The sequence below is a fragment of the Grammomys surdaster genome, unplaced genomic scaffold (genome assembly GCF_004785775.1).
Source record: "Grammomys surdaster isolate TR1022 unplaced genomic scaffold, NIH_TR_1.0 273, whole genome shotgun sequence".
NCBI classification, from domain to species: domain Eukaryota; kingdom Metazoa; phylum Chordata; class Mammalia; order Rodentia; family Muridae; genus Grammomys; species Grammomys surdaster.
In genome coordinates this window covers 1,180,880-1,207,787 of record NW_021604714.1, presented here as the reverse complement: position 1 = coordinate 1,207,787, position 26,908 = coordinate 1,180,880, and the positions used below count along the sequence as shown (strand labels likewise).

At 45.4% G+C, this 26,908-nt stretch overlaps 1 protein-coding gene across 7 annotated transcripts in view; it reads right to left on the bottom strand.

The window, feature by feature from the left end:
- Ascc1 (activating signal cointegrator 1 complex subunit 1) overlaps positions 1-26,908 on the bottom strand; it is a 98,411-nt gene that overhangs the window by 38,501 nt on the left and 33,002 nt on the right. For all 7 annotated transcript variants that reach the window (XM_028776777.1, XM_028776774.1, XM_028776776.1 and 4 more), the window contains exons 6-7: positions 20,410-20,546; positions 9,532-9,651 (exon numbers count right to left, since the gene is read on the bottom strand). In XM_028776777.1, the coding sequence (XP_028632610.1) occupies positions 9,532-9,651; positions 20,410-20,546 (257 nt within the window). The remainder of the gene's footprint in view (positions 1-9,531; positions 9,652-20,409; positions 20,547-26,908) is intronic.

The following is a 26,908-nucleotide window of genomic DNA, read 5'->3' as shown; positions in this document are numbered from 1 at the left end:
CTTAAATTGCTTCCTGTTTATAAAAACAACATCATCATTATGAAGCTGAGAAAGGTCAGAAGAGCATAAGAAGGGAAACATCCCCTTACACACCCCAGTGTTTATCTGGGGACAGTGAGGTGACATCAGCGGAAACCGACAGCATTTCAGAGCATCCTCACACGCTGACAGTGGGCATCTCAGTCCACGGCATCAGAAGAACTACAGAGATGACTCAGCTGGTAGAGCACTGGGCTCTATCCTGGTACCAAAAAATAAACAAACAATACAAACTAGAAGTACTCAGGAGGTGCTGGCAGGCGGTTAGAAGTTCAGGGGCTCTACAGAGTGAGTTCCAGGACAGCCAGGGGTACACAGAGAAACCCTGTCTCAAAAAAACCAAAAAAAAAAAAAAAAAAAAAGAAGTTCAGAGGCATTCTTGATTACATAGCCAGTTCAAGGTCAGCCTGGGCTGTATAAGACCCTCTCTGAAAAAAGAATTGCAAGAAAGTGTAATGAAATTTTATTTCTTTAAAATAATACATATAAACAATGACTCTTGGTGGCTTTTACTCTGGGAAGGAAAACTGGGAAGTTAGGGGTAGCAGGTTAATTTTTATTTCATTTATTTGTTAAAAAAATAAAAAAATAAAAAGCTTATCTGTGAAAAGTGAGGACAATTGATAAAGAGAGATCCTGGATGTGAAGATATAAGATACAATCTCACAATGCCAAGGACCAGCCTCGGCTTGGAAAGAGGTTCTTAGAAGGGATGTGTGGGAGTTGCAAAGACATGACTTGAAGTCAAAAGATGGGGTGCAAGCTCATAGCCTTGTAGTCGGCTCAAGATGGCTCCCCAGACAGCTCTCAGTAGCTAGCTCTTGGCTTTGTGGCTTTGTGGTCTGCTCAGTGTAGCTTTCAGCTTGAGACAGCTCTCTCTTGCTAGAAAAAAATTCTAAAAGCTCTCTGGAAAGTTCATGGGTTTTCCAACCAGAGTCAGCGCAGCTGGTATTAAAAATTCTAAAAGAGCTGTGTTCACTCTCCAGAGATCTCCAGACAGCTCATCTCTTGATGTTCCCTTTTGATTATCCCACGAATCAGCTTTCTATGACATTACCCCCTTGATTCTTAGAAAACAGCAAGTACATTTTAAAAACAAACAAACAAACAAACAAACAAAAAACATGGCAAATGAACTCAGAGATCTGCCTCCTGCCTTTGTAAGCACAAACAATAAACTTAGCTGGGTAGGATCCATCCTGGGATTACCATTCCCATCATGAAGGTCACAGAGGATGGCCATTTTGTTAAGGACACAGACACACTCTCACTTCCCCAGACTTGTGCTGTCTCTGATTATCATGGCATTACTCTTGGCAGAGAGGACATTCCCCCAAAGGAGGAACATAAAATAAGATATACAAACAAGGGCTGGAGAGATGGCTCAGTGGATAAGAGCACTGACTGCACTTCCAGAGGTCCTGAGTTCAAATCCCAGCAACCACATGGTGGCTCACAACCATCTGTAATGAGATCTGATGCCCTCTTCTGGTATGTCTAAAGACAGCTACAGTGTATTCATATATAATAATAATAAAAAAAAAGATATACAAACAAGCCTTACACCTAGCAAGCATCGACACTTGTGGAGGGCCATGCCTTGTTGGCTCTTTTCCAGGGGTGGGAAACCACCACATCTTCCAAATGGCCATGCAGGACTCGACACCAAAACATACCAATACAACTCTCGCATTTGCCAGTTCTCGGCAGCTAGGCTATATCCACTTCTTTTCTGTTTCACTTTTATTTTTCAATTCTATTTGTTTATGTATTTGTGAACATGGGTATGCACAGGTGTGGAGATCAGAGAGTGACTTGAGAAGTAGGTTCTCTCTTCCCACCAAGTGGGGCCTAGGGATCTCACTTGGGTCTGGGCAGTCTAGACCTTGACCTCACACTGTAGCTCAGAATGACCTTGAACTGTGCCTTGGCCTCCCTCCTGAGTGCTGGGAATACAGGAGTGTGCCACCCTGCCCAGCAAAATCCTTTTTAGCTTGTATTTAGAAATTGCTTTTAAATTTGACAGGGATATTATTAGATTTCCTAGTCTGAATCACCTTTGTATTCCTGACATAAACTAGCTTAGTCATCTCTCTACCCTCCACTTTAAGAAAATTGCCCAATCAAGCAGATTTTACCTTTTGTGTCCAATTATTGATTCCACTGCCACTGCTCTAATTTGGGTCATCTTGCTTCTCCCAGCCTACTCTAATGGCTCCTGCACACCGTGCTCCTGTCCTACGGGAATGGCTCCTGCTCCTGGCTCTCCCTTTCAGCTATGTGTGCAGCACGTGACTTGCTTTAAATGCATATAAAGCCATGTCGGGAAAAATGGCATCTTTAAAGAATGGTGTCTGTACAAGACACAGTCAGTCCTGTTCTAGCACGAAGGGGAAAGGGTTCAGTCCCAGCCCTAACTGAGGAGCCCTGGACAGCTGACGGTCACTGGAAAAGGGAGAGTCAGAGCTCTTATAACAGTGTAGCTACCAGCAAGCTGACCATGCTCCAGGAGTCTATGGTTAGCATAGACTGGACTACTGCGTAATTTTTAAGAAAAAGGGGTGTGCTAGAGAGATGGTTTGGTGATTAAGAACACTGCTGCTCTTTCAGAGGATCCAGGTTCAACTCCCAACTCCCAGCTCCCAATCATTTCTAACTCTAGTCCTAGAGGATCTGACTCCCCTTCTAGTCTCTGAGGGAACCAGGCACACGTGGGTATAAAAACATACATACAGGCAAAACACACATACACACACACACACATCTATGAATGTATGTATGTATGTATGTATGTATGTATGTATCTATCTATCTATCTTTTAAGCTACATACACATACATAAAATAATTTCTTAGCTTTGAATAATAATCTAAAGCTTTAAAGAAAAGTAGACATGAAGTAAGGGGAGAGGGTACCTGGAGGAGTAAGGGTGAGGGATATGGAAAGGACATGATCAAAAAACGTTGAACAAGCCGGGCAGTGGTGGTGCACGCCTTTAATCCCAGCACTTGGGAGGCAGAGGCAGGCGGATTTCTGAGTTCAAGGCCAGCCTGGTCTACAGAGTGAGTTCCAGGACAGCCAAGGCCACACAGAGAAACCCTGTCTCAACACCCCCCCCCCAAAAAAAACAAATTGAACAAAATTCTCAAAGAACTACCCACAAATGCTTTGAAATGGCATCTGTGGTGATCTGAATAGGAATGACCCCCACAGACTGACAGATTTGGATTCTTGGTCATTAGAGAGAGGTACTACTTAAGAGGGATTATGAGGTGCGGCCTTGTTAGAGAAGTAACTTGTTAGAGACGTCTCTGAGGGGGGCTTCGAGGTTTCAGAGGCCCAAGCCAAGCCCAGTGGCTCTCTCTTCCCGCTGCCTTCAGATCAGGATGTAAAGCTCCCAGCTACATGTCTGCCTATGTGACACCATGCTCTCCCAATCACAAAGATACTGGACTAAACCTCTGAAGCTATAAGCCAGCCCCAATTAAATGCTTTTCCCTTATGAGCACTGCTGTGGTCATGGTGTCTCCTCATAGCAAAAGAACACAGACTAAGACAGGCTCTATTATTGAATACACAAATCTCTTATAGTTTACAATTTCCTGCAAAAATTCTTACAAGTGCTTTTGTCATATTTATTCCTAATTATATTGCAATTCTTGTTGCTATAATGAGTACACAGATTTTAGCTTTCAAGTGAAGTTTTCTGTTGATTAATAACTGTAATTATTATATTGACTTTATATAAACAACCTTATTAAACAAAAACAAAGCAAAACAAAACAAAAACCAGTCTTAACTTATATAGCCCTTCTTAGCCTGAAACAACCTTATGTGCTTCAGTTTCAGCGAGAGACCCTGTCTCAAAAGCAAACTAATAAATGGGTAGAGAACAACAGAGAGAGAAACCCTCTGCATCCACACACACCCACATCACACATAGATACACACACACACACACACACACACACTTTAAAAGGGGCATGTCTTACTACTGTATCAATTAGCATAAATTTCCTTGGGCAAAGGAGACATCCCAGAAGGTTTGTAAGTTGACTTAACTAGGGCTTTAGAATACCTATGTCTCTTAAGTGTGCATCTAGGAAGGGGGAATTTATAAGTCCTGAAATACGGCAGTTATTCCTGCGGAGAGATGGACAATAAAAGGTCAAAGTACAGCCATAGAAGAGATGGGAACGGCTCAGAAATGGTCTTGATTGATCACGTTGGTGGACTCCATGGCAGTCTACCATTTAATTCACAAAGCTCTGACAAGGAGGAGTACACCAAATGTGTGAGAGACGGCTTTGTGGGGCTGAGATCTGAGCTGTCCGTTAGTGAGGGGCAGACCCAGTGTGAGAACTGTCTTCAAAAGAAACTCTGTTCTACAGTCTTATTTTTTCCATTCTCAAACCTGTATCTCTGCATATGAGGACCTACAGAACTAAGGACCTGAGCAGCACCACGAAGGGCCACTGCCAGTGAAAATGCTCAAGGCAGTAAGCCTGTCGTTCTTCCTGAGTTCCTCTTTTCCCTCTGGATGCCGACAAGAACAGGGTAAGTCCTTACTGTCTGGTCTCGGCCACATGGGATTTAAAATGGAACTGAAGAGAGATAAGAACATTTCATTATTGTGAAGAATCAAACATCATAATCTCACATAATCTCTGGTATGGCTTCGTGTTAGCTATGTGCCTATAAACCAGTATAGGCTGTCTCGCAACACTGAGTTTTAAGTGTGTATCTGTAGACCAGCCTCTACCTTATACAAATATTGTAAAGATCACGTGAAGATAGCATGAGTGTATGTGTGCAGTGCTGGGGATCGAACCCAGCCCTTGAGAATGTTACACATGAGCTCTACCATGGCTCCACTCTGGCCTGGCACACTACATGCTAACCAGAATATAACCACACTTTCCCCAGAAATGACGGTTCTAAGTGTCAGAGGCAGGAATTTCATTCTACAGGTTCTTCTGGTGTATTCTGTGGAGTCTTGAGACACAGGGGGTCATGAGGTCAAAACTATTTTTAAATTTAATCTTATCACTGTGGGAGTTGTGTGTGGCACACATGTGGAGGTCAGATGACAACTCTCTGAAGCCGTAAACCTTCCACGCTTTCATGAATTCAGGCTGCCAGGCTTGAACATCAAGCACCTAGACCCACTGAACTGTCAAGCTAGCCTCAAGAACAGTCTGAACATACTAGCTGGGACATGGCTCAGAGGCCTCAGTATGACATATTATTGCTGCTTTGATTGGATGATATTTGCAATCATGGTACAAGAGCAATGTGCAGCCCAGCATAGTCACATGACCCTGAAATCCCAGTACTTAGAAGGCTGCGGCAGAAGAACTGAAAGTTTAAGGCTAGCCTGAGCTAAGCAGTGAAATACTGTCTCCAACTAATGTAAAAAGCAATGGCGTGTAGACCGGGGTCCCTCAGCACACAGACTGTGGTGGCGTCTGGTTATTTTACTAGTGACAGTCTCCACTAAACATCTGCAGCTTGAAAAGGTCAACGCTGTTTACCCTTGAATTTGCCCCTTGAACATGCATCCTTTTCACATGCTTTCGGTGAAACTGCAGCTCTGCATGGAGCACTTAGCTGCGCATCTAAGTGATGGCTGTCTGAGGAGCTGGGCGCCGAGCCGGTCTCTGCCCACCCAGCACCATTTGTACTGACAGGAGGTTACAGATGATCAGACTCGGGTACTTCGTAGATATTTTCTTTTTTTTCCCCCTTATCTTTGTTGTTTTTTGTTTTTTCTTTTTTTTTTTTAAAGATTTATTTATTTTTGTATATGAGTACACTACAGCTGTCTTCAGACACACCAGAAGAGGGCATTGGACCCCATCACAGAGGTTGTGAGCCACCATGTGGTTGCTGGGAATTGAACTCAGGACCTCTGGAAGAGCAGTCAGTGCTCTTAACCTCTGAGCCATCTCTCCAGCCCTGTTTTTTGTTTTTTGAGACAGGGCCTCATTATGTAGGCTTGGCTGTCCTTAAACTCACTCTGTAGACCAGGCTGGCCCCAAAACTCAAAGATCTGCCTGCCTCTGCTTCCTGAGCACCGGGATCAGGACATGGGCTACTCCTGACTTTGGCAGACACTGTTCTTTAAAAATATCGTAAACGAAAACAATCATCAACAGTCTTTGTAATGATAAAGTTTGAGCTTTCAGATGAAAATTAGAAGTGTAAAGAACTGTATAGCCTGGCTTCCCAACTTCACGGGGCTTAAAGATTTTGATAACATCAGTAGTAACATTCGCACATATTTTAAAAACAGCAGCCTAATAAAATGTAACAATATTTAGAAGACCTTTATAATCCAGCGAACCCTGATTTTCTTCCAGCTTTTGGGAGGAGGATTTTTATTTTGTTTTGTTAAGATAAGGACTCATGTAGCAAACTATGCTAAAATTCACTATGCAGCCCAGGATGATCACGAGGAGGAGCGTCCTGCTTGCACCTCCTAAGTGGTGGAATGATAAGCGTGTATTGTTACCCTGACTCAAGCCTTTCCTTTTTTTCAAACCCAGGGCCTCATGCTAGGCAAGTGTTCTCACTGAGCTGTACTTCTGGCCCCAAACTATTTTCTAAAAGACTAAAGTTACAAGAACTGTATAAGTGTTAAAGACCTCATCAAAGTGTGTGTGTGTGTGTGTGTGTGTGTGTGTGTGTGTGTGTGTAGATAGCGGCTCTCACTCACCGACCTGGAGCTCACCATTTGATTAGGATGCTGACCAGTGAGTGGCTCTTCCCTTCTCTGCCTCCCAGCTGCGGGGGCTGCAGGCGTGCAATACCACACTCAGTTCTTCATCTGGGTACTGGGGATCAAGCTCTGGGCCTCAGGCTTGCACAGCAAGCATTTTACTAAGATATCTCCCCAGCCTCTAGAATTGCTGTTGTTGCTGTTTTTCGAGACAGGGTTTCTCTGGGTAGCTCTGGCTATCCTGGAATGCACTCTGTAGACCAGGCTGGATCATGCACCTTAATCCCACTCATCTCCCTGTCCCTCATATCCACCCTCCGCCCTTACAACCTCCCTCCCAAAAGGAAATAAAAAACAAAATATAAAAAATTTGTCCCACGGTATACCCTTTTGTTCCCATGTGTGTACATGCAAATGTCCATTGCAGTGAGTCACTGGTCTGGTTCGAGGCCTCTGGCTTCTGCTACACTCTCACTCCTGGATCCTCACAGGGACTCCTCTCAGATATCCTGTTGCTGCCCTGTGTCATGGAGATCCTGCAGTTTCAGAACCTGCACCAGCCTCTTCACAAACTCCAGCAGTTCACAGATGGGACAGATGTTGGGCTGGACAGTATCTGATTTGTTCACCACTAACTTTCCCATGCTCCCCGTTGCCCAGGTGATGGGTAGGGACCAAATCTCCAGCACTGCCACAGCTAGGGACGGCTACACCATTATTTTTAAAGAAGTTAACATACACTAAATCTGTAAGTTTTAATTTCAATAGGTATTAATAATTATTATATAATTATATAATATAAAATTTATATATTATCATTATAATAAATCTTAATGATTAAGTACTGACAAATACAATCCAGAAACAAAGGCTCTCTGAAGTGTCATTAACTTTTAAGAATTAGAAGCAACTGTGGAAGTTTGAGAATTACTATCTTCTATCTTAGTTCATTCACTGTTGGAAAGTAACCTCCTCCATTCATAATAGAATTACAATAACACAAAGGCATTTGGATAGTTACATCCTAGAACACACAGGTAAAGCATCCGTGTCGGGTATCAAGTTCCGGCCTGCTATTACTGCATGGGGATGCCTTTGTACTCTGTATATGAGGTCATGTTAAAGAGCTATGTGCCCCTGGATTTACGGTAATTTCATTAGTAAGATCATATGCCAAGGATCAAAGAAGAGAAAACTCTGGGCTACCACACACACACACAGACACACACACACACACACACACACGATTCTAAACTACAGTGTCCCATTTTTCTTCTTTTCCCCTCTAAACCCACTGCTCTGGAGACTTTGGAGATGATAAAGACAGCTCCTAGGAGACCCTAAAAAGCTGGGTGTGCGAGCACACGCCTGCCATCCCAGCACTAAGAGACAGAAACAGGAGGTCTGATGCCGAGTTTGAGCATAGCTTAGTAAACACGATGAGTTCCAGGCCATAGGGAGACCGTGCTGAGAAACACCAACCAGAGATTCTATACTCCAGCAAATAAAGGCGGGAGTCTGCCTCGACTTCCTCAGACAGATCTCTGACTCACTGTGAGCCCTATTCCACTCGCCCCAAATGGACAGATAACCCCCCGCCACATAAACTTCCAATTTACAGTTCGTATCTCTGTGCACAAAAGGCCTTGTGTTATCTGATACATGGTGATAGCATGGTAAATGGCTGTCCTCAGAAACAGCCTGGACTGAGCGGTCAAGATGACTGAGTTGGGGCTGGAGAGACAGCTCGCTAGTTAACAGCACCAGTCATTCTTACAAAGGACATAGATTTAATTCCCAGCACCTCTATGGCAGCTCACAACCATCCATAACTCCAATTCCAGAGAGATCCAGTGCCTTCTGACCTCTACAGACACCAGGGGAACCGAGATGCAAGCAAACAATATGTTCACAAAGAAAAGTAAGAAGACGAGTGAGGCAAGGAACCTGCCGCTCGCTGCCATGCCGCTCGCTGCCATGCCTGGGCCACACCCAGAGCTCCACCTCTGAGACCACACAGCAGACAAAGAGAACGGAACCCTGCAAATCATTCTCTGTTCATACACACTCCCACACAGACACACACAATAAATACATGTAACAAAAAAACATTTTTCAAAGAAAGATAAAGGCAATAGCCTGAATTAGAGATGAGAATCTCTAGGAGGGATATAGGTGTATTAATCAGAAAAATTAAAACAGTAAACAGTCTCTGATGTTTGTTCTTAACTTTTTTTTTTCAAGACGTGATTTCTCTGTGTAGCCCTGGCTGTCCTGGACTCACTCTATAGACCAGGCCAGCCTTGAACTCAGAGTTCTACCTTTCTCTGCCTGCCAAGTGCTAGGATTTAAGGCATGTGCCACCACAGCTGGTTTGTTCTTAACATTTTATGTAGCTTAATCTTATAATTCCATGACAGTATGACTGTTATCCCCATACTGTCCCGGTATTTGTCAAATCACCCTTACATCACCTATGGAACCTGCCTTTTTACCTCCAATTATGCTGAAAAACACACACCCACTTCAATAATAAAACTGACTGTTATGATCAACACTCCCTATTCAAAGAGTCTTTTAGGCTAATAGTCACAACCTGTCTTCTCTGAACGTGTTAGCACACTTGTTTTAATGCACATTGGTGCACACATGTAATCCTAGTACTTGGAGGGCTGGGACAGAAAAGGTGTGACCTTGAGGTGATGCCCTGCAAGCCTCGAAGGCCCCCAACTTTTAGAAACCTCTCAAATAAGCACACATTGAAAACCTACCTGTTGGAGCCGTCCTTCATGTGGACCTTGGCATAAAGAACATCCACCATAGCAGGATCGTCGTTCATGTATTCAATCCCTGCCATCTCTACTTCCAGGGGTTTGCCTCCAGAAATGTCACTGCCGAAGAAAAAACATTGGATTTTTAAGCTGTGTAAGCAAAGAACCTGCAATATTGTGAAAGATGGTTAATATGCATGGTCAAGAAGTACAAGAACTGGCTTGTGGGGTTTTTCCAGCAACATAATCTAGCTGTCCTAGTTTCAAGTTGATAACCGTCCGACGCCTACAACTGTAAAATACAGGCGAGTATTTCCAGCACCATACCACGTTCCAATCAGTACTCATGATGAGCTCTAAGGGATGACACGATTGGGAACAACACTCCATGTGCAGGCCCTTCTCTCGTCATCATTTCTTCAAGTCACAAGAGGCATTCACTCATTAGCAATGGAAGATGTGCACACCAAGAACACATCTCCAGAAGCACCCAGCAACATTAATGAAAAGCCTCCTGAGACTCATCTGTGCAAGCAAGTCCCTTTTTAGGGAAACACCTCAAGGAAAGGGCAGCACAGGCAATCACAGCTGCTGAACCAAGTCACTGTTTGGGTTTTTCGTTTGTGTGTGTGTGTGTGTGTGTGTGTGTTTTTAAAGCAATATTTGAATCTATTAAGAAAGAATGTCCATATAGATTTAAGCAAGGGCATTAAAGGAGAGAGGGAGGAAGGGAGGGGGTGGGCAGGCTTAGGAAAATGATAGTACACACTAAAATATGTGTACAAGTTTCTCAAGAGAAGTCACCCTAAGTATTTTAACAAATCCCATATATGAATTTGATGGTTTCCAAACTTACGCTGTGTCTTAGTTACTTTTCTATTGCCATGACAAAACACCATGACCAAGGCAACTTTAAAAAGGAAACATTTAATTTGGAGCTCACGGTTCTAGCCTGTTAGTCCATGACCATCATGGTGGGGAGCACGGCAGCAGGCAGGCATGGTGCTAAAACAGTAGCAGAGAGCTCACATCTTCATCCACAGGCATGAGGCAGAGAGAGCTAACTAGAATGGTGTGGGACTGCATAATGGTATCCTGGGTCATGGTTGAGCAGGTACTTAGAACCCCGAGATTCTCTGTGGAATTCTGCGTGAGAACCGGCAGGAGTTCGGTCCCTCCCATCATCTAGGATCCTGAAAACAGTCACATTTCCATAGAGTCACATAGGCCAGGCTATAGGCCTCAGGCCCTAGAGATTTGCATACTAATGAAGGCCAGAGGGCAGAACAAATTAAACATTCCTCCCCCAGATCCTCCCCCAATCCTCCCCCTTTCTCCCTCCCTATATAACTCGGGACTGCCCTGAGTTTTTTGGGGGTACGCCTAGATCCATCTATTATCCGTCATGACAATAAATCTTTTTGGAACCAAGGACTTCCTCGTGTTACTGGGGCCTGCCGCTGCCAAGGCCCTCAGGCCGCTGGAACCATAAGATTTTCCTCCCTAATGTGGGATCTGCCACGGCGGCGGGAGCCCCTCCGGGGCTTGCGCCACTGTGGCGGCCTTTTTAAATTTTCCCGACAGAATGGCATGGGCCCACCCTCAGTGACACACCTCCTCCAACAAGGCCACATCCACAAATTCTTTCCAAACAGTTCCACCAGCGAGGGACCAAGTAGTTAAACACGTGAGCGTGTGGAGGCCTTTCTCATTCACACCACACATACTGCCTTTAGGGTTTCTGAGGAAGCTCTATTGGTAAATGAGATCATAGGACAGTTCCAAAGTCCTCTAGACAGAATTACAAACAAACAAACAAAGAAAACCACAGGACCTAATGGTTGAAGAAGTCCTTACTATACAAGGTCCCAAGACGGTTTTTCACTCTAACAACATTCATAATCTTGTCTGTGATATTTTGAAAACATTGCAAGTCCCCAGCTGGGAAAGGAAGAAGGTTAAACTCAGGACTCCTCATTGCGATTACAACATTCCCATTTGAAATGTTTCTAAATAAAAGAAAAGGAATACTGTTTTTATGTAGGCAGTCTTCACAGCATATCTTAGTTTTGTCAAAATTCTTAACTCTTGGCTAGCAAGATTCCAACTTGACTCAAGTGAGGAGTTTCTTTCTTCCCCACACCCCTCAGTGTTTCCTCTTTCTGTCCTACCTCAGTTTCCTCCTCTGAGACTTCAATCCCTTAATCTTAAGAGTGGATGCTGACTGAGGTCCATTCTCCACAGCTTCTCAACTGATGAACTGAGATGCAGACCCTGTCTACTGAGGGACTAAGAATCTCAACCTGTTTGACCTAAGGGAGCATGAGTGTGTCCAGCCTTAACTGTCGTTCAATGGGAACCAACGGGGCCCAGAAGACTCCCACCATCACGTTTTCTTCTGAGATCCCTCTAACAGGTACACACTTCAGCCAGAGCTTCCTGGCCCCCTGAAAACCAGGTAAGCTCCATTAGCTATGGGACACTCTAGGCATCATAAGGTGACCCCACCTCTCTTGCTTTTATATCCTTGTCCTGGTTAGAGTTTCCAGTGCTGTGAACAGACACCATGACCAAGGCAACTCATATAAGGACAACATTTAATTGGGGCTGCTTACAGGTTCTGAGGGTCTAGTCCATTATCATCATAGCAGGAAGCATGGCAGCATCCAGGCAGGCACAGAGCTGGAGGAACTGAGAGCTCAACATCTTGACTGGAAGGCAGCCAGGAGAACTACTATTCTGGCCAGACTTGAGCATATATATGAGACCTCAAAGCCTACCCCCACAAGAAGCTATACCTTCTCCAACAAGGCCACAGCTCCTAATATCACCACTTCCCAAGGCCTGAGCATATTCAAACCACCAGAATCCCTACACCTTAAATAAAACTGATGCTCAAGGGATCTCTAGTCATAACAGAATAGATACCCCACCATCTAGGGAAAGCTGCTCTGGACATGTTGAGAAGAATGCAGTCACAGCCTGCCATCTTGAGGCTTTTTCTGGGCTATACTGAGAGCCCTGAGACCTGCTCCTTAGGTCTGCCTTGCACCTTAGGTCACCACGGGAAAGCTCGTGACTGTCAAAGTGCCCTATAGCTTCCTCCTTTTGCCACTTCCAGGCCCAGCATGTTGTGACCATCAGGGTGGATTCAGCTGCGAAGACCTCCCTCCTCATTCAGACTGTCCCCACCTAGGCCTTCAACACTCAGAAGACCTGAATGCTCTTGGGTGGGGTTCCTGTGGAATTACCTTCCAAGAGGGAGATGCTGAAGGTCAGGAGAAGCTGCAACCACTGGGGAAACAGACAGGTGGATAGATGTCTGCGTTCAGTCTCTGTAGAGACTGAGTAGCTACAGGGGGCAGCATGGAGCCACTCTGAATCAACAGGACCTCGGACAACCAGGGATGCCAGTACTGTCAAAGAAACAAGACCAGCCAAGGCACTGAGATACCACCCTCACCCGTGTGCCAAGCTGTGGACATGTTGGGAGTGCAGCTGTGCCTGGAGCACCATATGGGATCATTCTGTAGAGGAAACTTGGGCAGGCAAAAGGAGATGGTGACCCCAGACTGCGCCCAACCAACCAACATTTTATGGCCCTATTCATAAGTCTCACCAGAGCTATGCCTAAGATAAAGCAGGACATTTCAAAACATTCTAGCTTATAGAAAGCCTGAGACCTCATCAGATATTGTATGTCTCCATTCCAAGTATTGATCAGAGGATTCGAGAGGCTACCTTTCTAGTCTATCCAGGTACATGCAAGAAAACTTGCTTTAAAAGGCAACTTTATACTAACTATAGTGCACACACGAGATTTTTTTTTTTAAGAGTTAGGATCTCAATGGGCACTTAAGAGGCAATGCGAGGCATATTTCTCTGAACTGGAGGCTAGCCTGGTCTATATAGCAAGTCCCAGGACAGTCAGAGTTACATGGTGAGACCTTGTCTCAAAAAAACAAAACCAAAAAGAGACAGGGTCTTATCAAGTTGCCCAGGCTGGCCCAAATTTCTGAACTAAAACAATCTTTTTGCTTTGGTCTTTCACTGGAAACCAGAAGCGTGTGCTGTTCCTGGCTTTCCTAATGCTTTTACAAAGAACCGTGGTGGAGCTGGTGTGATGGTTAGCGAGGATGTGTGTCAGGCAAGGCTAGTGAGCTGAGCTTGTTCCCCAGAACTCGTGTAAGAAAGGCAGATGCACCGGCCTACAGCAGCAATCCCAGCATGCCTACCATGAAATGGGAGAAGGACACGGGAGAACCGCCCAAAAGCTCTGCTCACTGGCCAGCTAGTCGAGAATAGGACAGCAGAAACCACCTCCACCAGGTGAGGGGAGATGACAGACTCCTGAAAGCTGTCCTCTGACTTCCACAGGCATGTCATGGCACAGGAACCCCACAGTCACACATACACATGTTAATAATAAAAATAGCTGAAAAGGGTTAAAAACTAACTCTGCAGAGTTATGTCACACGACCACCTTTTTTCGGGGTTTTATTTAACGCCTCATGGAGAGCTGTGTAACCCTTCTCCCACCTGCAGCGCTGGTTAAGAGGTGCTGCTTAGCACCATTACGATTTACATGACTAAGTCTTCATGGACTGAGAGCCCAAACTCTCTCCTGTGTTTTGTTGTTCTGTGAGACAGGTCACACTGTGTCTGTAGCCCATGCAATGTTAGGAGTATGTAGCTCAAGCAGGCTTCAACCGGAAGCAAACTTCTGTCTCCCAAGCAATGACACTGCAGAGTGAGCACTATGCAGACTGTCTGGCTACTTTTTACCAGGTACTAACTACCATGAGTTGGTAGGTGTCTTTGTAGAACTTGTTCAGGTACACTGATGACATCAAACAGTACTGAACTTTAATGTGTAAGCACGGTTTCTGTCTATGCTGACTTGCAGGACCCATTTTTCCCTCTCTTGCTTTTCTCCTCCATGCTGAGGACTGCCAAGCAAGCCCTCCATCACTGAGCAACACACACCCTCATTATAAACTAGTGTAAATCCTTGGAATGGGATGATGGGCCAAGCTCAGAAGCTGGATGGACACGACAGTTCCCAGGCTTATCTCTGAGTATTGATGGCATCACCTGCAAACTCCCCAGGTGATTTACCAAGAGAAAGAGTAAAGAGCAGGAGAAGCCAGGTCAGTGTTCTCTGTCCTGGTGGCTGAAAGATGACATCTGAAGCAATAATTAGAAATTACCATCTGTCCACAGCTCATTTTTTTTCCCCATGCCCTTGTCTCTCCTAGATTTACTTGCTGAAGCCCTTGCCTGTGAGGGTCTGTCTTTTATTTATTTTATTTATTTATTGTTTTTTATTATCTGCCTCTTCAGGAGACAGGTGCTAAAGCTGAAGTCTGGTTATGTTTGTAAAAGGAGATACTCAGAGCCATTGTCCCGTTTCTGTCCTATATCCCACAGGGAAAAGTCACAAGGGACACATTTGAGCGTCAGAGTTTCCTCCACACTGAATAATTCATTCAAAATCTATAAAGCTGTATGAGCCTTAAGCTTAAGAATTTCCACGAATATCTGGGTTCTGGCTAGGGAGCATCCTTTAATTTAACAACTACCTCCAGATTCAACGACCCACATCCTTCAAACACCCAAGCACTGGGCTTTATCAAATCCTATATATGTCATGTTTATCTTAATATTCCAACTTGAAATGCCATCACATTAGGCTACAGCATAGTCTATACTGGTCCTCTTCGTTCCAGTGTTTTCCTTTGCACATTTTATTTTGGGGTCTTTACAGCATAGCAGGCTCAGGTTAGAAACGCCGTTACACAGTGGTGTACGTCCTAAGTACCCAGGCAAAGACTGAGACCAAAGGACAAACATAGCTGAAAACAAAAGACAAAGTACTCAGCAGAGTTTAACGCACTGTTTTTCTAAGTGAAGTCTCTTCTATTTGGGGAAACTGGTCCTGCCTTAGGCACTGCAGACACCTGACCCTGACCCTCATCTGACAAGGGGGAGGTAAGTTTGCCCGGTAAATGCTTTAAGCAAGTGCACACAGCACAGAGGGGTGGAGAAGAGCCCTGGGAGGCTGAGTGCTTCACTTGCTGGTCTCAAAGCCTCCCAGCCTTTTGAAAACAGCATCCTTAAACATCTTTCTGCATGCACTGCAGATTTCTGGCAGGGCAACTTTGTCCTATTTCAAAAGCTTTGCTGAATTTGAAAAACTACAATTACCGTTTTCATCTTGTCATGTCAGAGGCTTAGAACTATTAGGACTGTTCTTTATTCCCGGCACACACATTCTGACACGCTTCCAGGCTCCAATTTGGCAGTGAGTCACGAAAGTTACTAAGTACACAAAAGGGAAGAACTCACTAGGTCTGCCCACAGCTTAGGATTAAAACCCAGTGATTAAAACCTGTGGCCTGACTTTCTTAAGGCGAGAAGAACAAATACTTCACTATATAAATATTTTATCTAACTCTACCTCTTTTTTTTTTTTTTCTTAGCAAGATTATTCCAGTGGCAGCCAGGAAAATGCAGCTACTTTAAGTTCAGTTTAGCAAAAAGAAAATTGGAAATATATTGAAGTATGAGACCTTTAAATATTTTTTTATTTTGTACAAAGAAAACTGCAACAATCTACTGATGGACACCAAATTATTTTGAGTTTCAAGTAAGATTTTAAAAATAGAATGAGTGTAGTAGTGCCCACCTTTAATCCCAGCACTGGGGAGGCAAAGGTAGGCAGATCTCTGTGAGTCTGAGGCCAGCCTGGTTCTACACAGTGAGTTCCGGGACAGCCAGGGCTATAGAGAGAGCCCCTGTTTCAAACAGATAAAAGAAAATAGCCAAGTCTGCCGTGGAGCAAAGAAGAAGAGTTGGAAGAACTGGCTCACTGTAAAACTCACCCAGTGTTTGATTATGCTCAACAAAAACACTCGGTCTCTGTGGAGACTGCTGGTACAGGCCTGATATCCTACTGTCCGGGGGCTACGGCAGGGGATTGCAAGGAAGAGGTAAGGCTGAGCTACACAAGAACACCTAGTCTCTAAAAACCAGTGAACAAGCAGCTCTCCTGTCTTCAAGTAACTAATGGAAAATGGACAAGGAGGAGTGATGACTCACAACTTTAACCCCAGCACTCAGGAAGCAAAGCTAGAAGCAGAGGCAGGAGGATCTGTATGAGGACACGGCCAGCCTGGTCTACATAGTGAGTGCCAGGACAGCCAGGTTTACATAGAAGAAGGGAGGAAGGAGGAAGAAGGAAGGAGGAGGGAAGGAGGGAAGAAGAAGAAGAGGAAGGGGAGGAAGAGGAGGAAGAGGAGGGGAAGAGAAAAAAGAAGAAGATGACGACGACAATGATGAAGACGACAGGTAACTAGCCCCCAAGCAAATCAATGCACTACAGAGTCTCCTGTGTAAGCCAGAGAAGGACTTTAGACCCTTTCTCCTTGTTCTGTCCACTGAGGCAGGTGACCCGTTCCTATGAGGCCATGTTAGAAGAATATGGTACCTGTATACAAAAAAGGGCTGTGTGAGCCCACATGGGTACGAGCACACACGCTCTGGTGCTTGTGTGGAGATGAACCTCAGGTTAGACCTTGTTTCCTCCTCAGCTGAGGGCCTCTCGTCGTTCATCGTGGCACACTCTAGCTAGCTGGTCCATGAGCTTCCTCTCTCAGGCTCCCGTCTCAGCACAGGGGTGCTGAGTGCAGGAGTGTGCTGCTGCATCTGGCTTTACACAGGTTCTGGGGATACACACTCAGGCCTCACGCTGTGAATAAAGCAGTTTCTCCACTGAGCCACTGTGAGACGCAGAGGAAGCAAATCAAGTCCTGGGTGATGTGTGCAATTGACGTGTCAAGGAGCCCAGTGCTTCAGTCCACGGCAGTAAGAGAAGCTTCCCTGGGTGAGGCTCTGAGGGATGCTAAGCCTTCTGGTCTGAACGATGATGGTGTGTGCAGACAATGTATAGGTATAGCCCCTCCCCGCAGATGTTCACGGCCTGAAGACTGCTCCCCTGTAAAGACTTGTGCCTACCAAGTCTGGCTAAACCTGCTTCCTTGTTCAACTGTACACCACAGGCCTACCTTCCTGTTCATCTCTATGTAATAACCTGACTTCAGCTGTACGCAACAGCCTCCCCACTCAACACACAGAACAAACATGTGGAGCTTCCAGGGACTACAGCTCCCGCATCAGAGAGCCCAGCCCACCCAATCCCAGCTTTTATGTACATATGTCTGTCCTTTATCATCTGTCTTCACTCCTGCATCACTCCTGGCCAGGGCTCCCAGACACAAGCTGTGCGGGGGCTCAGGGATCTGTCTCCTGCCCAGGAATGGATCCCTAAGATCTATTTGGGAGAGTTAGTTTTCAAATCTCTCTTCATCAGTCTTAAGTAAAAAGCGAGTGAGGGTGCTTCTGAGTCCTGACTTCGAGATGACCAAAAAACAGAAGTCACAGCAGCTGTGCCAACAGGTCACGGCCATTTCTTCCCAATTACTATCCAAGGACACTGTCACGCCAATGCCGTCAAGCATCCAAAGCAAAAGTCCTCCATTCTTATGTGCGTCCCAGGCTCTGTGTCAAGCGGCATTACTGTAGGCTTCTATTCATAGCAAGGTAGTCAGGGATTGATCTCTGAGGCCTGGATGGACAGACACCCTGCCTCAATTAGACCTACTGGTGCCGCCCCATCACCTCACCAAACCTCATGTAAAGAGCTGGAAAAGAAAAAAGCCATCTGTGGAAACCATGGGGGTAGGGTGGGGGTAGAGGGGAAGGAGAGGAGAGGAGAGAAAAAGAAGGTTCTGTGAAATGATACTTCCATGTCAGATATATCTGTAAATTAAAATTTTACAGTTAAAAAAAAAAATAAGTAACAAGTCAGCCTTCTCCAAGAGACTTCCTGAGTTGATTTTTTTTTCGTTTTGCTTTGGTTTTTGTTTGTTTGTTTGTTTGTTTGTTTTGTTTTTTGAGATATGAAACTTGCCCAGAACTTTCCGTGTAGGCCAGGCTAGCCTCAAACCCGAAGCCTCTGCCTCCACGGTGTGTACCACCATGCCTGTCTTGAGAGTCTTACTAACTAAAATAAAAATATCTATATTTACTCAATTGTTGGTTTTGCGTGCTCTTTTGTGTTTTGAGATGGGGTTGGCGGTTTGTGTTTTAGTTTTTTGTTTGTTTGCTTTGTTTCTTGGTTTGGGGTTGTTTGCTTGCTTCTCATGAAGCTCACCATCCCTTTCAACTGGCTTACGTAGTCAGGAAAATCTTCAACTCCTGATACCCCCATCCCCATCTCCAAGTCATGGGCTCACAGGCACACGCCACCATACCATGTTAGTGAGCCCCAAATTTAAGATGTTTCTGCCCCCTGGGACCATCATCACAGCTACCTTTCTCCTCCTGCTCCTCCTCCTGCTCCTCCTCTTCTTACCCCTCCTCCTCTTCTTCTTCCTCCTCTTCCTCCTGCTCCTCCTCCTCTTCATATTTTAATTTTAGGCAGGCACAATGGTGTACACCTATAATCCCAACACTAAGCTAAGGCTGGAGGATTTACCTGAGCCTCAGAATCTGAGACTAAGCTAGGCAACAGAGAATCCCAGCTACTCAAGAGGCTGAGGCAGCAAAGTAAGACCATGCTATTCATAAGTAACTAGAAATAGAGATGAAGGAAGTGTGGGGGGAAGGAATGGGGAGGGGAAAGAAAGGGAGGGAGACCCGTCAGTGTCTCTTCACTAAGGAGTGCTACAGTACTGTCTGCAGTACTGTGGCAGGCTCTCCTGGAGAACCACACCCTACTCTCTTCCGTGTCTTGGGTAAGGGCCTTGGTAATAGGGATTGATTTAATTACATAGCCACATTCATTCAGGTCAGAGTCCTTCAAGGCCAACAGCTTGTTCCTGCCACAGTCACAGTGGCAGGGACAACTGAAGGTGCAGAAAAATCCCACGTTAGAATTAGAGGTAAGGAAAAGCAGCCACTAGGTAAGTAATGTGAGAGACCTCTAAAAGCTAGGCTTTAAAGGCAAGAAAGTAGGTATTCTTCCTGAGAAGTGGAAAGGCTCACAGCCCTGCCAATACTTTGACTTCAGTCCAGTGAAACTGTATCAATCTTCTGACACAGACCAGAGATGGCTCAGCAGGTAGAGGTAATGGGCGGCCATGTGTGAACCTGAGTTTGAACCCTGGGACTACATGGCGGAAGGGAAGAACTGACCCCTGCAAGCTGTCCCGGACCATGACATGTGTGTCATGGCATGGGTACATGAGTTTGTACTTTTTATAAACAAATAGGCAAACACTAAAATTCCCGTGTCATCCGGCTCGCTTATCTACAGACAAGCCTGTGATACTGAAAAGATCCCAGCCTGCCTGGCATCCCTCCCACTCCTGACCCACAGAGGGTAAACCAGATGTTCTTTTAAGTGTGTTGTTGTAAGCCACTGACGTTGTAGCAATATGCTACTCTGGATCAAACAATGGGATGCACTGTTAAAGAGCAGTGTCTGCCTATCAATTAGTACAACCTAAAACTGTAAATGCGTGCTCTAAGTCCATTTTTAAACTTGCAGGTGACCATCCAGTGTTAAGTACTACAAATGAACAAACCAGGGCTGGAGAAGTGGCTCGGCAGTTAAGAACACTTGTTCTTGCAGAGAACCAAACTTTGTTTCCTAACACCTACATGGTGGCTCACAACTGTCTGTCATTCCAATCCCAGAAGATCTGACATCTTTCTGACCTTTGTAGGTACTAAGGCACATACAAGATACACATACATGCAAGCAAAATATCCTGATTCCCAAGTCATCCATCTCTCTCATCCACAACCAAGGCGGTGGTCGGAAGAGCCCCCAGCCTGGGCTGACCTCCCTCCACACTGTTGCCTGTTACTTACTTAATGAATTCCTCTTTACAACGCTGCAGGATCTCACACGTCTGCTGGATCTCTTGTTCACTTAGAAGTACCAACATCCCAATAGTTAGGTGAAGCTTTTTGGGATTCTGGAAAATGGTACTATCAACCCCACGATCCTGTTGTTGGGGAAAGAAACAAGAAACTCAGCTCGAATGGAAGCAAAAGGCAAGAATAATCATGGCAAAGCTGTCGAGGTGGCACACGTCTTTGATTCCAACATTAAGAGACCTGTAAGCAGGTGGGTCTCCATGAGTTCCAAAGCAGCCTGGTCTCCATAGGAAGTTCTGGGCCAGCTAAAGCTACAGAGGAAGACTCTTCTCAAAAACAAAAATGCAAAAATGTATAACCAGGGTGGAAAGGCTTAACCTGCAATTCCAGCATTGGGAAGGCTAAGGCAGAAGAATCACTGCAAATTCTAGGACAGCCTGGATGTGAAACACACCTCACAAAAATCAACCAACCACCCACCCACCCAACCAACCAACCAACCAACAAATAAACAAAAAACAAATGGCTGGAGAGGTGGCTCAGTGGTTAACAGCACCCAGATGCTCTCCCAGAAGACCTAATTCCAATCCCCAGCATCCACAACCAGCTGTAACTCCAGTCCCAGGGGATCTAACACCCTCTTCTGCACTCCATGGGCACTGTACACGTGTGATAAATGACATACATGCAGGCAAAAAAAAAAGCCCATACAAATAAACAAGTAAATAAACAAAATGTTCAAATACGTGTGTGTGTGTGTGTGTGTGTGTGTGTGTGTGTGTGTACCCAATGATATATATGAACAAATAGATAAAATGTTCAAATGCATATATGCAGGCATGGTAAGACATGCTTTTAGTTCCAGTACTGGGGAGTAGAGATAGGTGGATCTCAATGAGTTTGAGGCTAGCCAGGTCTACATAGCAAGTTCCAGGACAGCCAAGGCTACAGAGTGAGACTGTCTCAAAAGACACAACAAAATAAAACACACACACACAAAAAGAAAGGGGAGAGGAAAGGGAACAAAAGGGGAAGGGAGGGGGAAAGAAGGGAAGAGGGGAGGGGAGGGGAGAAAAGACAGGCAGAAGGAAAGGGGGGGAGAAGAGGGGAGAGAGACAGAGGGAGGAGGAGAGGGAAGGATAGGGAGAGGGGGGAGGGAAGAAAGCAAAGGGGTACAAAGGAGAAGAAAGGAGGGATCCAGAGAGTGCAGGAAAGAAGAAAGCTTACAGAAGTGTTTGCATTATTTGTTAAAGATTAAAATATTCAAAATATATAATAACTCCTGCAACTCATAAACTAAAACACAAACTAATCTTCAAAACAGAGAGGACTTCGATGATGCCTTCCCAAAGAAGGAACACAACAGCTGCAATAGCACTGCACAAGGACCTTCAGCATCAGTCACAATTCAGGGACACAGAGAGCAAGCCACAGTGAGGGACTGACTCTCAGAATAGTGGAGAGGGGGAAAAAAACTACTGACAAGGTTGCCAGGAATGGCAACCTCAGACAATGCCAGGAAAGGAACATCATCCAGTCCAGCCCTGCGAAAGCTTGCTGGTACTGATGGAAAGCCAGACAACCAGCAACTGCACTCCAGGTACATGCCCAGGGAATGAAGAGAGACCCAATCAGAAGCATGTATACACATCTCCCTCCAAGTGCTATTCACGTAGCCAAGAGATGAGACTAGCCCAAACATGTAATCAACAGATGTCGAAGACACTGTGCTAGCCCCACTGGGGAAACAACAGCATAAGCTGGATCGAGGTGCCCAAAACATAACATCGAACCGAAGAAACAAAGAGCAGAGGGAATATATTATTATTTATTATCATTTATAGGAGGCATCTAGAGTTTGGAGAACAGAACACAAATCGGTAGCTGTTAGGGATAGAGGTGACAGGGAACAACTGTGAATGGGGAGAAAGGATAAAATGTTACAAAGCAACACACAGCTGGTACTTGTGCACTGTCAACATGTTTAACATTTAATGCTACGAAATCGCTCGTTTTAAGATGGTTAATTTGATGGGCTGAAGACGGGGACTTAGAGGAGGCTCTTGCTATAAAGCACCGACTCTTCCCCTGGCCCTGGCTGAGTGGCTAACACAGGACAAATGCCCGCAGCTCTGCCTTCATGTTGTACCTTTCCTTTGAAAACCTGAGATTCCTGCTCAGCTCTGCATGTGATCACTTAAGGAATGTCCACCTAAAGCTGGCCATCCTCCTCCTCCCTGGCTGAAGACACCAAGATAAGAGGAACAAAAGTTTTCCAGAGTCACCAGGACATTTGCAGGAGCCTGGAAAGGCAGCTCAGAACAGTGTCACGTACACAGATCATCCCAAAACAAGTTCTCCATCCTTGGGCCAAGCAGGAACAAAATGGCCTGTCCAAGCACTAAAACTTCCCGGAGTCCAGAGTCTGACAGAAGCACACATGGTTTGAGCACGACTGTTTAGCTATGCATGCCTCAGTCCCATACCCAAATTCCTCCCCTGTAAAACATGGACCTGAGGCTCCTGTTGGTCCCTGCTGAGGGGGGCCGAGGAGGCTTGCGGCCTGTTTCCCATGCAGTACAGTGAATAAACTCTTTTTGTGGCCTGTCATCATTACATTTTCTGGAGTGGCTGGACACGATGTATTGGGACTCCCAGACACCAGGTCCTATGGCTGAAATCTTCATTATTATGTGAATTTTACCTATTATTTAGGAACTTGGGGGCAACACTTGGTGGTGGAGCCTAGGCCAGTGGCCGTGGTTTTAACCATCAGACTCTAAGAAACAAAGAAACAGCAGCTCAATAAAACAACAGTTCTCAGGAAAGAGAAGCTGCAGTATTTTAAAGCTTTCTTTGTCTGTGTATGTACTCCATCTGAGTTGCTGTGCACCCATGTAGGCAGCTACCTGCACAGAGCAGTGGGTGTCAGGTTCCACGGTACTGCAGTTCAGATGGTGTTGAACCCCCTGAGCTGAGGTTCCTGGTGACTGTGAGCTGCCTGACGTGAGTACAGGGATGTATGTGGACCTCTTCACGGTACACGCTCTCAGCCACTAAGTGCACGTTTCTGATGCGGGTTTAATGAAATCGTTTTGTGCTGGGTGTGGCAGTGTATGTCTGTAATTCCTGAAATAGGGGGGTGAAGGCAGAAAGATGAGGAGGAGCTCAAGGCCAGCCCAGGCTAAATGATAGCCTGTTTCCAAAAATGAAGACTTTCTCTTTTGATAATTTCATGGCAACTGAGTCCCTCCCGAGCTCCCCTGAGAATAACTTTGCCAAAGAACTTCCCTCCAAAACAGCACGCTCTTTATAAAAGAGTTGGCTTTTATAAAGAGGGCTTAAATTGGGTGTGGTGAAGCACATCTGTAACTGCAGTGACTGGAAAGCTCAGGCAGGAGGATTTCAAGTGTAACCCGGGCTATATAGTAATCTCTAGATCAGCATGGGCTATGGAGAGAGACCCTGCCTCCAATAAAACAAAACACACAGGGCCCTTTCTATCTTAAGGACCTGCAGTATATTCAGATAACCATACTTGGCATTACACTAAGTTCCCAGGGCTGAGCCTGAGGCTCAGTGGTCAGCTCCTTCCCTGGCACTGCTTACGGTTCCATCCCTTCCCCTCTGGGAACCACACGTGACACTCAGTGGTATTTAGCATAACTGTGCTGTGTTACCAATAGGCTCACCTTATTTTCACAACTTTTTCATCTCCTCATAACACTCTGTACACAGTAAGTGACCACTTCCTGTCCTCGCAGGCAAGCTCTGGTGGGACTTCTGACACTGGATTTGCCTATTCTGCACACAGCACATAAAAGGAATCACGCAATAGACAACCTCAGTGGCTTCACTTCGGAGAATGTCGCCCAGGTTGGCCATGTCTAGTGTACCACACACGAACTTTATACCCTTAACTAAGGGTAACCGTCATATTTCATTAACCTCAAACTGCAAATGGAAAACAAGAAAAGATGCTGAGACTCTCCTCTAAATAGGAGAGAAGCAGGAGGAATTGTATAATTTTGAGTTCTATAATGGGATCTCTAGCCTAATAAGGCACCCCAAAGAAACACATTTACCGCATACAGCTTGCACCCTGCTCGTGGTTTGCCTTGGCAACAGTAGTTAATAGATTACCCACTTTCTAGGTGTTAATGGAGCTTGGGCTATTTCTGTATCTGATGAAGGAGTCTTATTATTCTACCCATCAACCCAAATTGCCTCGTTTAATTAAAGAGGTGATATTAAGGAACAAACAGCTTTAGAGCAGGGCATGGCAGCATTGCCTGTAACATTAGCACCCTCTCGAGATGCTGAGGCAGGAGGACCATGAGCTTAAGTCAGCCTGGGCTACACAGTAAAACTGTCTCAAAGTAAAAGTGACCATCTTTAAACTGTCGGGGCAGTCTAAGTGCAAGGCATGCCATCCCAACTGTCCCAGCCCAGGGCGACACCTGCTATATTAGGAAAGCTGTGTGATGCTCCCCATGTGACTCCACGATGCACAACTCCACCACAAATACAACTGGCGACCGTGGCGCATGCGACTTGACAGTTCCTACAAACTCGTGCAACCCCAACAGCAAGGGAGGTAGAAATGGAGGGATTTGCTGAGATGTGCTGACTTCTAGCCTAGCAGAGATTCAAGCCCCAGGTTCAGGAAGAGACTCTGACTCACAGCAGTGGCAGAGAAGGATGAAAAGGGACACCTGACACCCTCTTTTGGATGTCACATGATCACGTGCATGCACACCCACAGATACAGAAACACAAATGAATAGATAAAAATGAACCTTCAAAAAACTTAAGAGAAAAATGCCATTAAATAGACAAAAGACATAAACAGACATCACACACACACACACACACACACACACATACACACATATATACACACATACACACACACACGCACACACACACACACTCCCAAATATTCAATGATGTGTGATTTCACTCACTGGGAAAAAGAGAAGCCGTGTGACGAAGTTAAGCCTCACCTCTGACCATCTCGGTATCCCTACAGTCAGGGCCTGCTTCCTGCCACTGTCACTGCCATGACCAAAGGACAAGCCGAAGAGGACGCTGGAGCGGAATGGTCAAGGTGACAACGATCTGCACAGTTGTCTGGTGAGCCTGAACAGCCCGCACAGAGATGAGAAGGTACCCGGGGCAAGAGAGAGAAGAGCAGATGCTGGCAAGATGGGAACATCCCCCCCACCCCCCCACCCCCGACAATGGGGATGCCAAAGCAGACCAGACCCAGAGAGATGAAGGTGCCAGAAAACTGTGTGTCTCTGTGTGTGTGTTTGTGTGTGTGAGAGAGAGAGAACATGTACATCTGACTATTTTTATCAAGTTCTATAAAAACACATGATTTTGTTTTATGTTTTTAAAGCTAAGTTGTTCACACATGTTTAGTTATATTCGGGGGAAAAAGGAGCGTGTGTCACTAACAGAATGCCTCCCAGCTGGGCTGATATTGAGAAACATCTCTTTCTGTTATCTGTCAGACTTCCTCTTGGCTTCCAGGAGGATTCCCTGTCCCCAACACATGAAGGCACCTTAGCATACACCTGTGGGAAGGGAAATTCAAATTCATTGTATGTCTTCCCATCTATCTCCACTCCTTTAAGATAAGAGACCCAATGGGACCTGATCTCTAAAAACTGATTTTGCCAGTATGTCAGTGTAAAGCCCAAGCAACTCCAATTCCAGGAAGAAAACTACAAAGGTCCACTTGAGCAAACATCCAATGGCAACCCCTCCCCTCCTTAGTAATGGCCAGTCAGGCTACAACAGCAGAGTCAACAACAGCAGGGTCAAGGAACATATAGATAACCTAAGATATCCTGTAGAAAATAGATAACCTAGCCATTCTGTGTGTCAGGTATTTGGTTCCTACAGATTACACCAAAAATGCAGTCTTTAAAATATTAACTTGCTGCCCCGTATGGAAATTCCCGAAGCTTATAACCACAATAAATACCCCACACCCCTAGACGCGGGACTCTCACTCTGACCTGATGCAATGGTGGTGATAGTAAGAGTCCTCGCTCAGGAGCTTGTAATAAAGACCCTTATGTGTTTGCATCAGAATTGGCTCCTCTGTGGGCCTTGGGGTCCCTGTGACTTGGGCATAACATTGGGAGGTCTGGACCTGGCAGTGGCCTCGATGAGAAGGTGTCCCTCAGAGGACAGCGTTCCTTTCCTGGACATTTGAACTTCAGATTAGGAGCTCTGCCGTTCGCTGTCACTGGAAGCCTCAATCAGCCCCTGGAAAGCTGACAGACAACATCTGTAAAGTCAACTGTCCACCCTCACTCTAACCTCCCCGTTCAGGGCATCAAATAATAAAATATTTACAGAGTCCACCGAGCAGCTTTCTGGTCTCATATCATGCACCTCAGTCATACTCTCTCCCAGTGCCTTCGTACCCACCCTCCACGCGTGTAACCCCCCTCACAAAATAAGAAATTAAAAT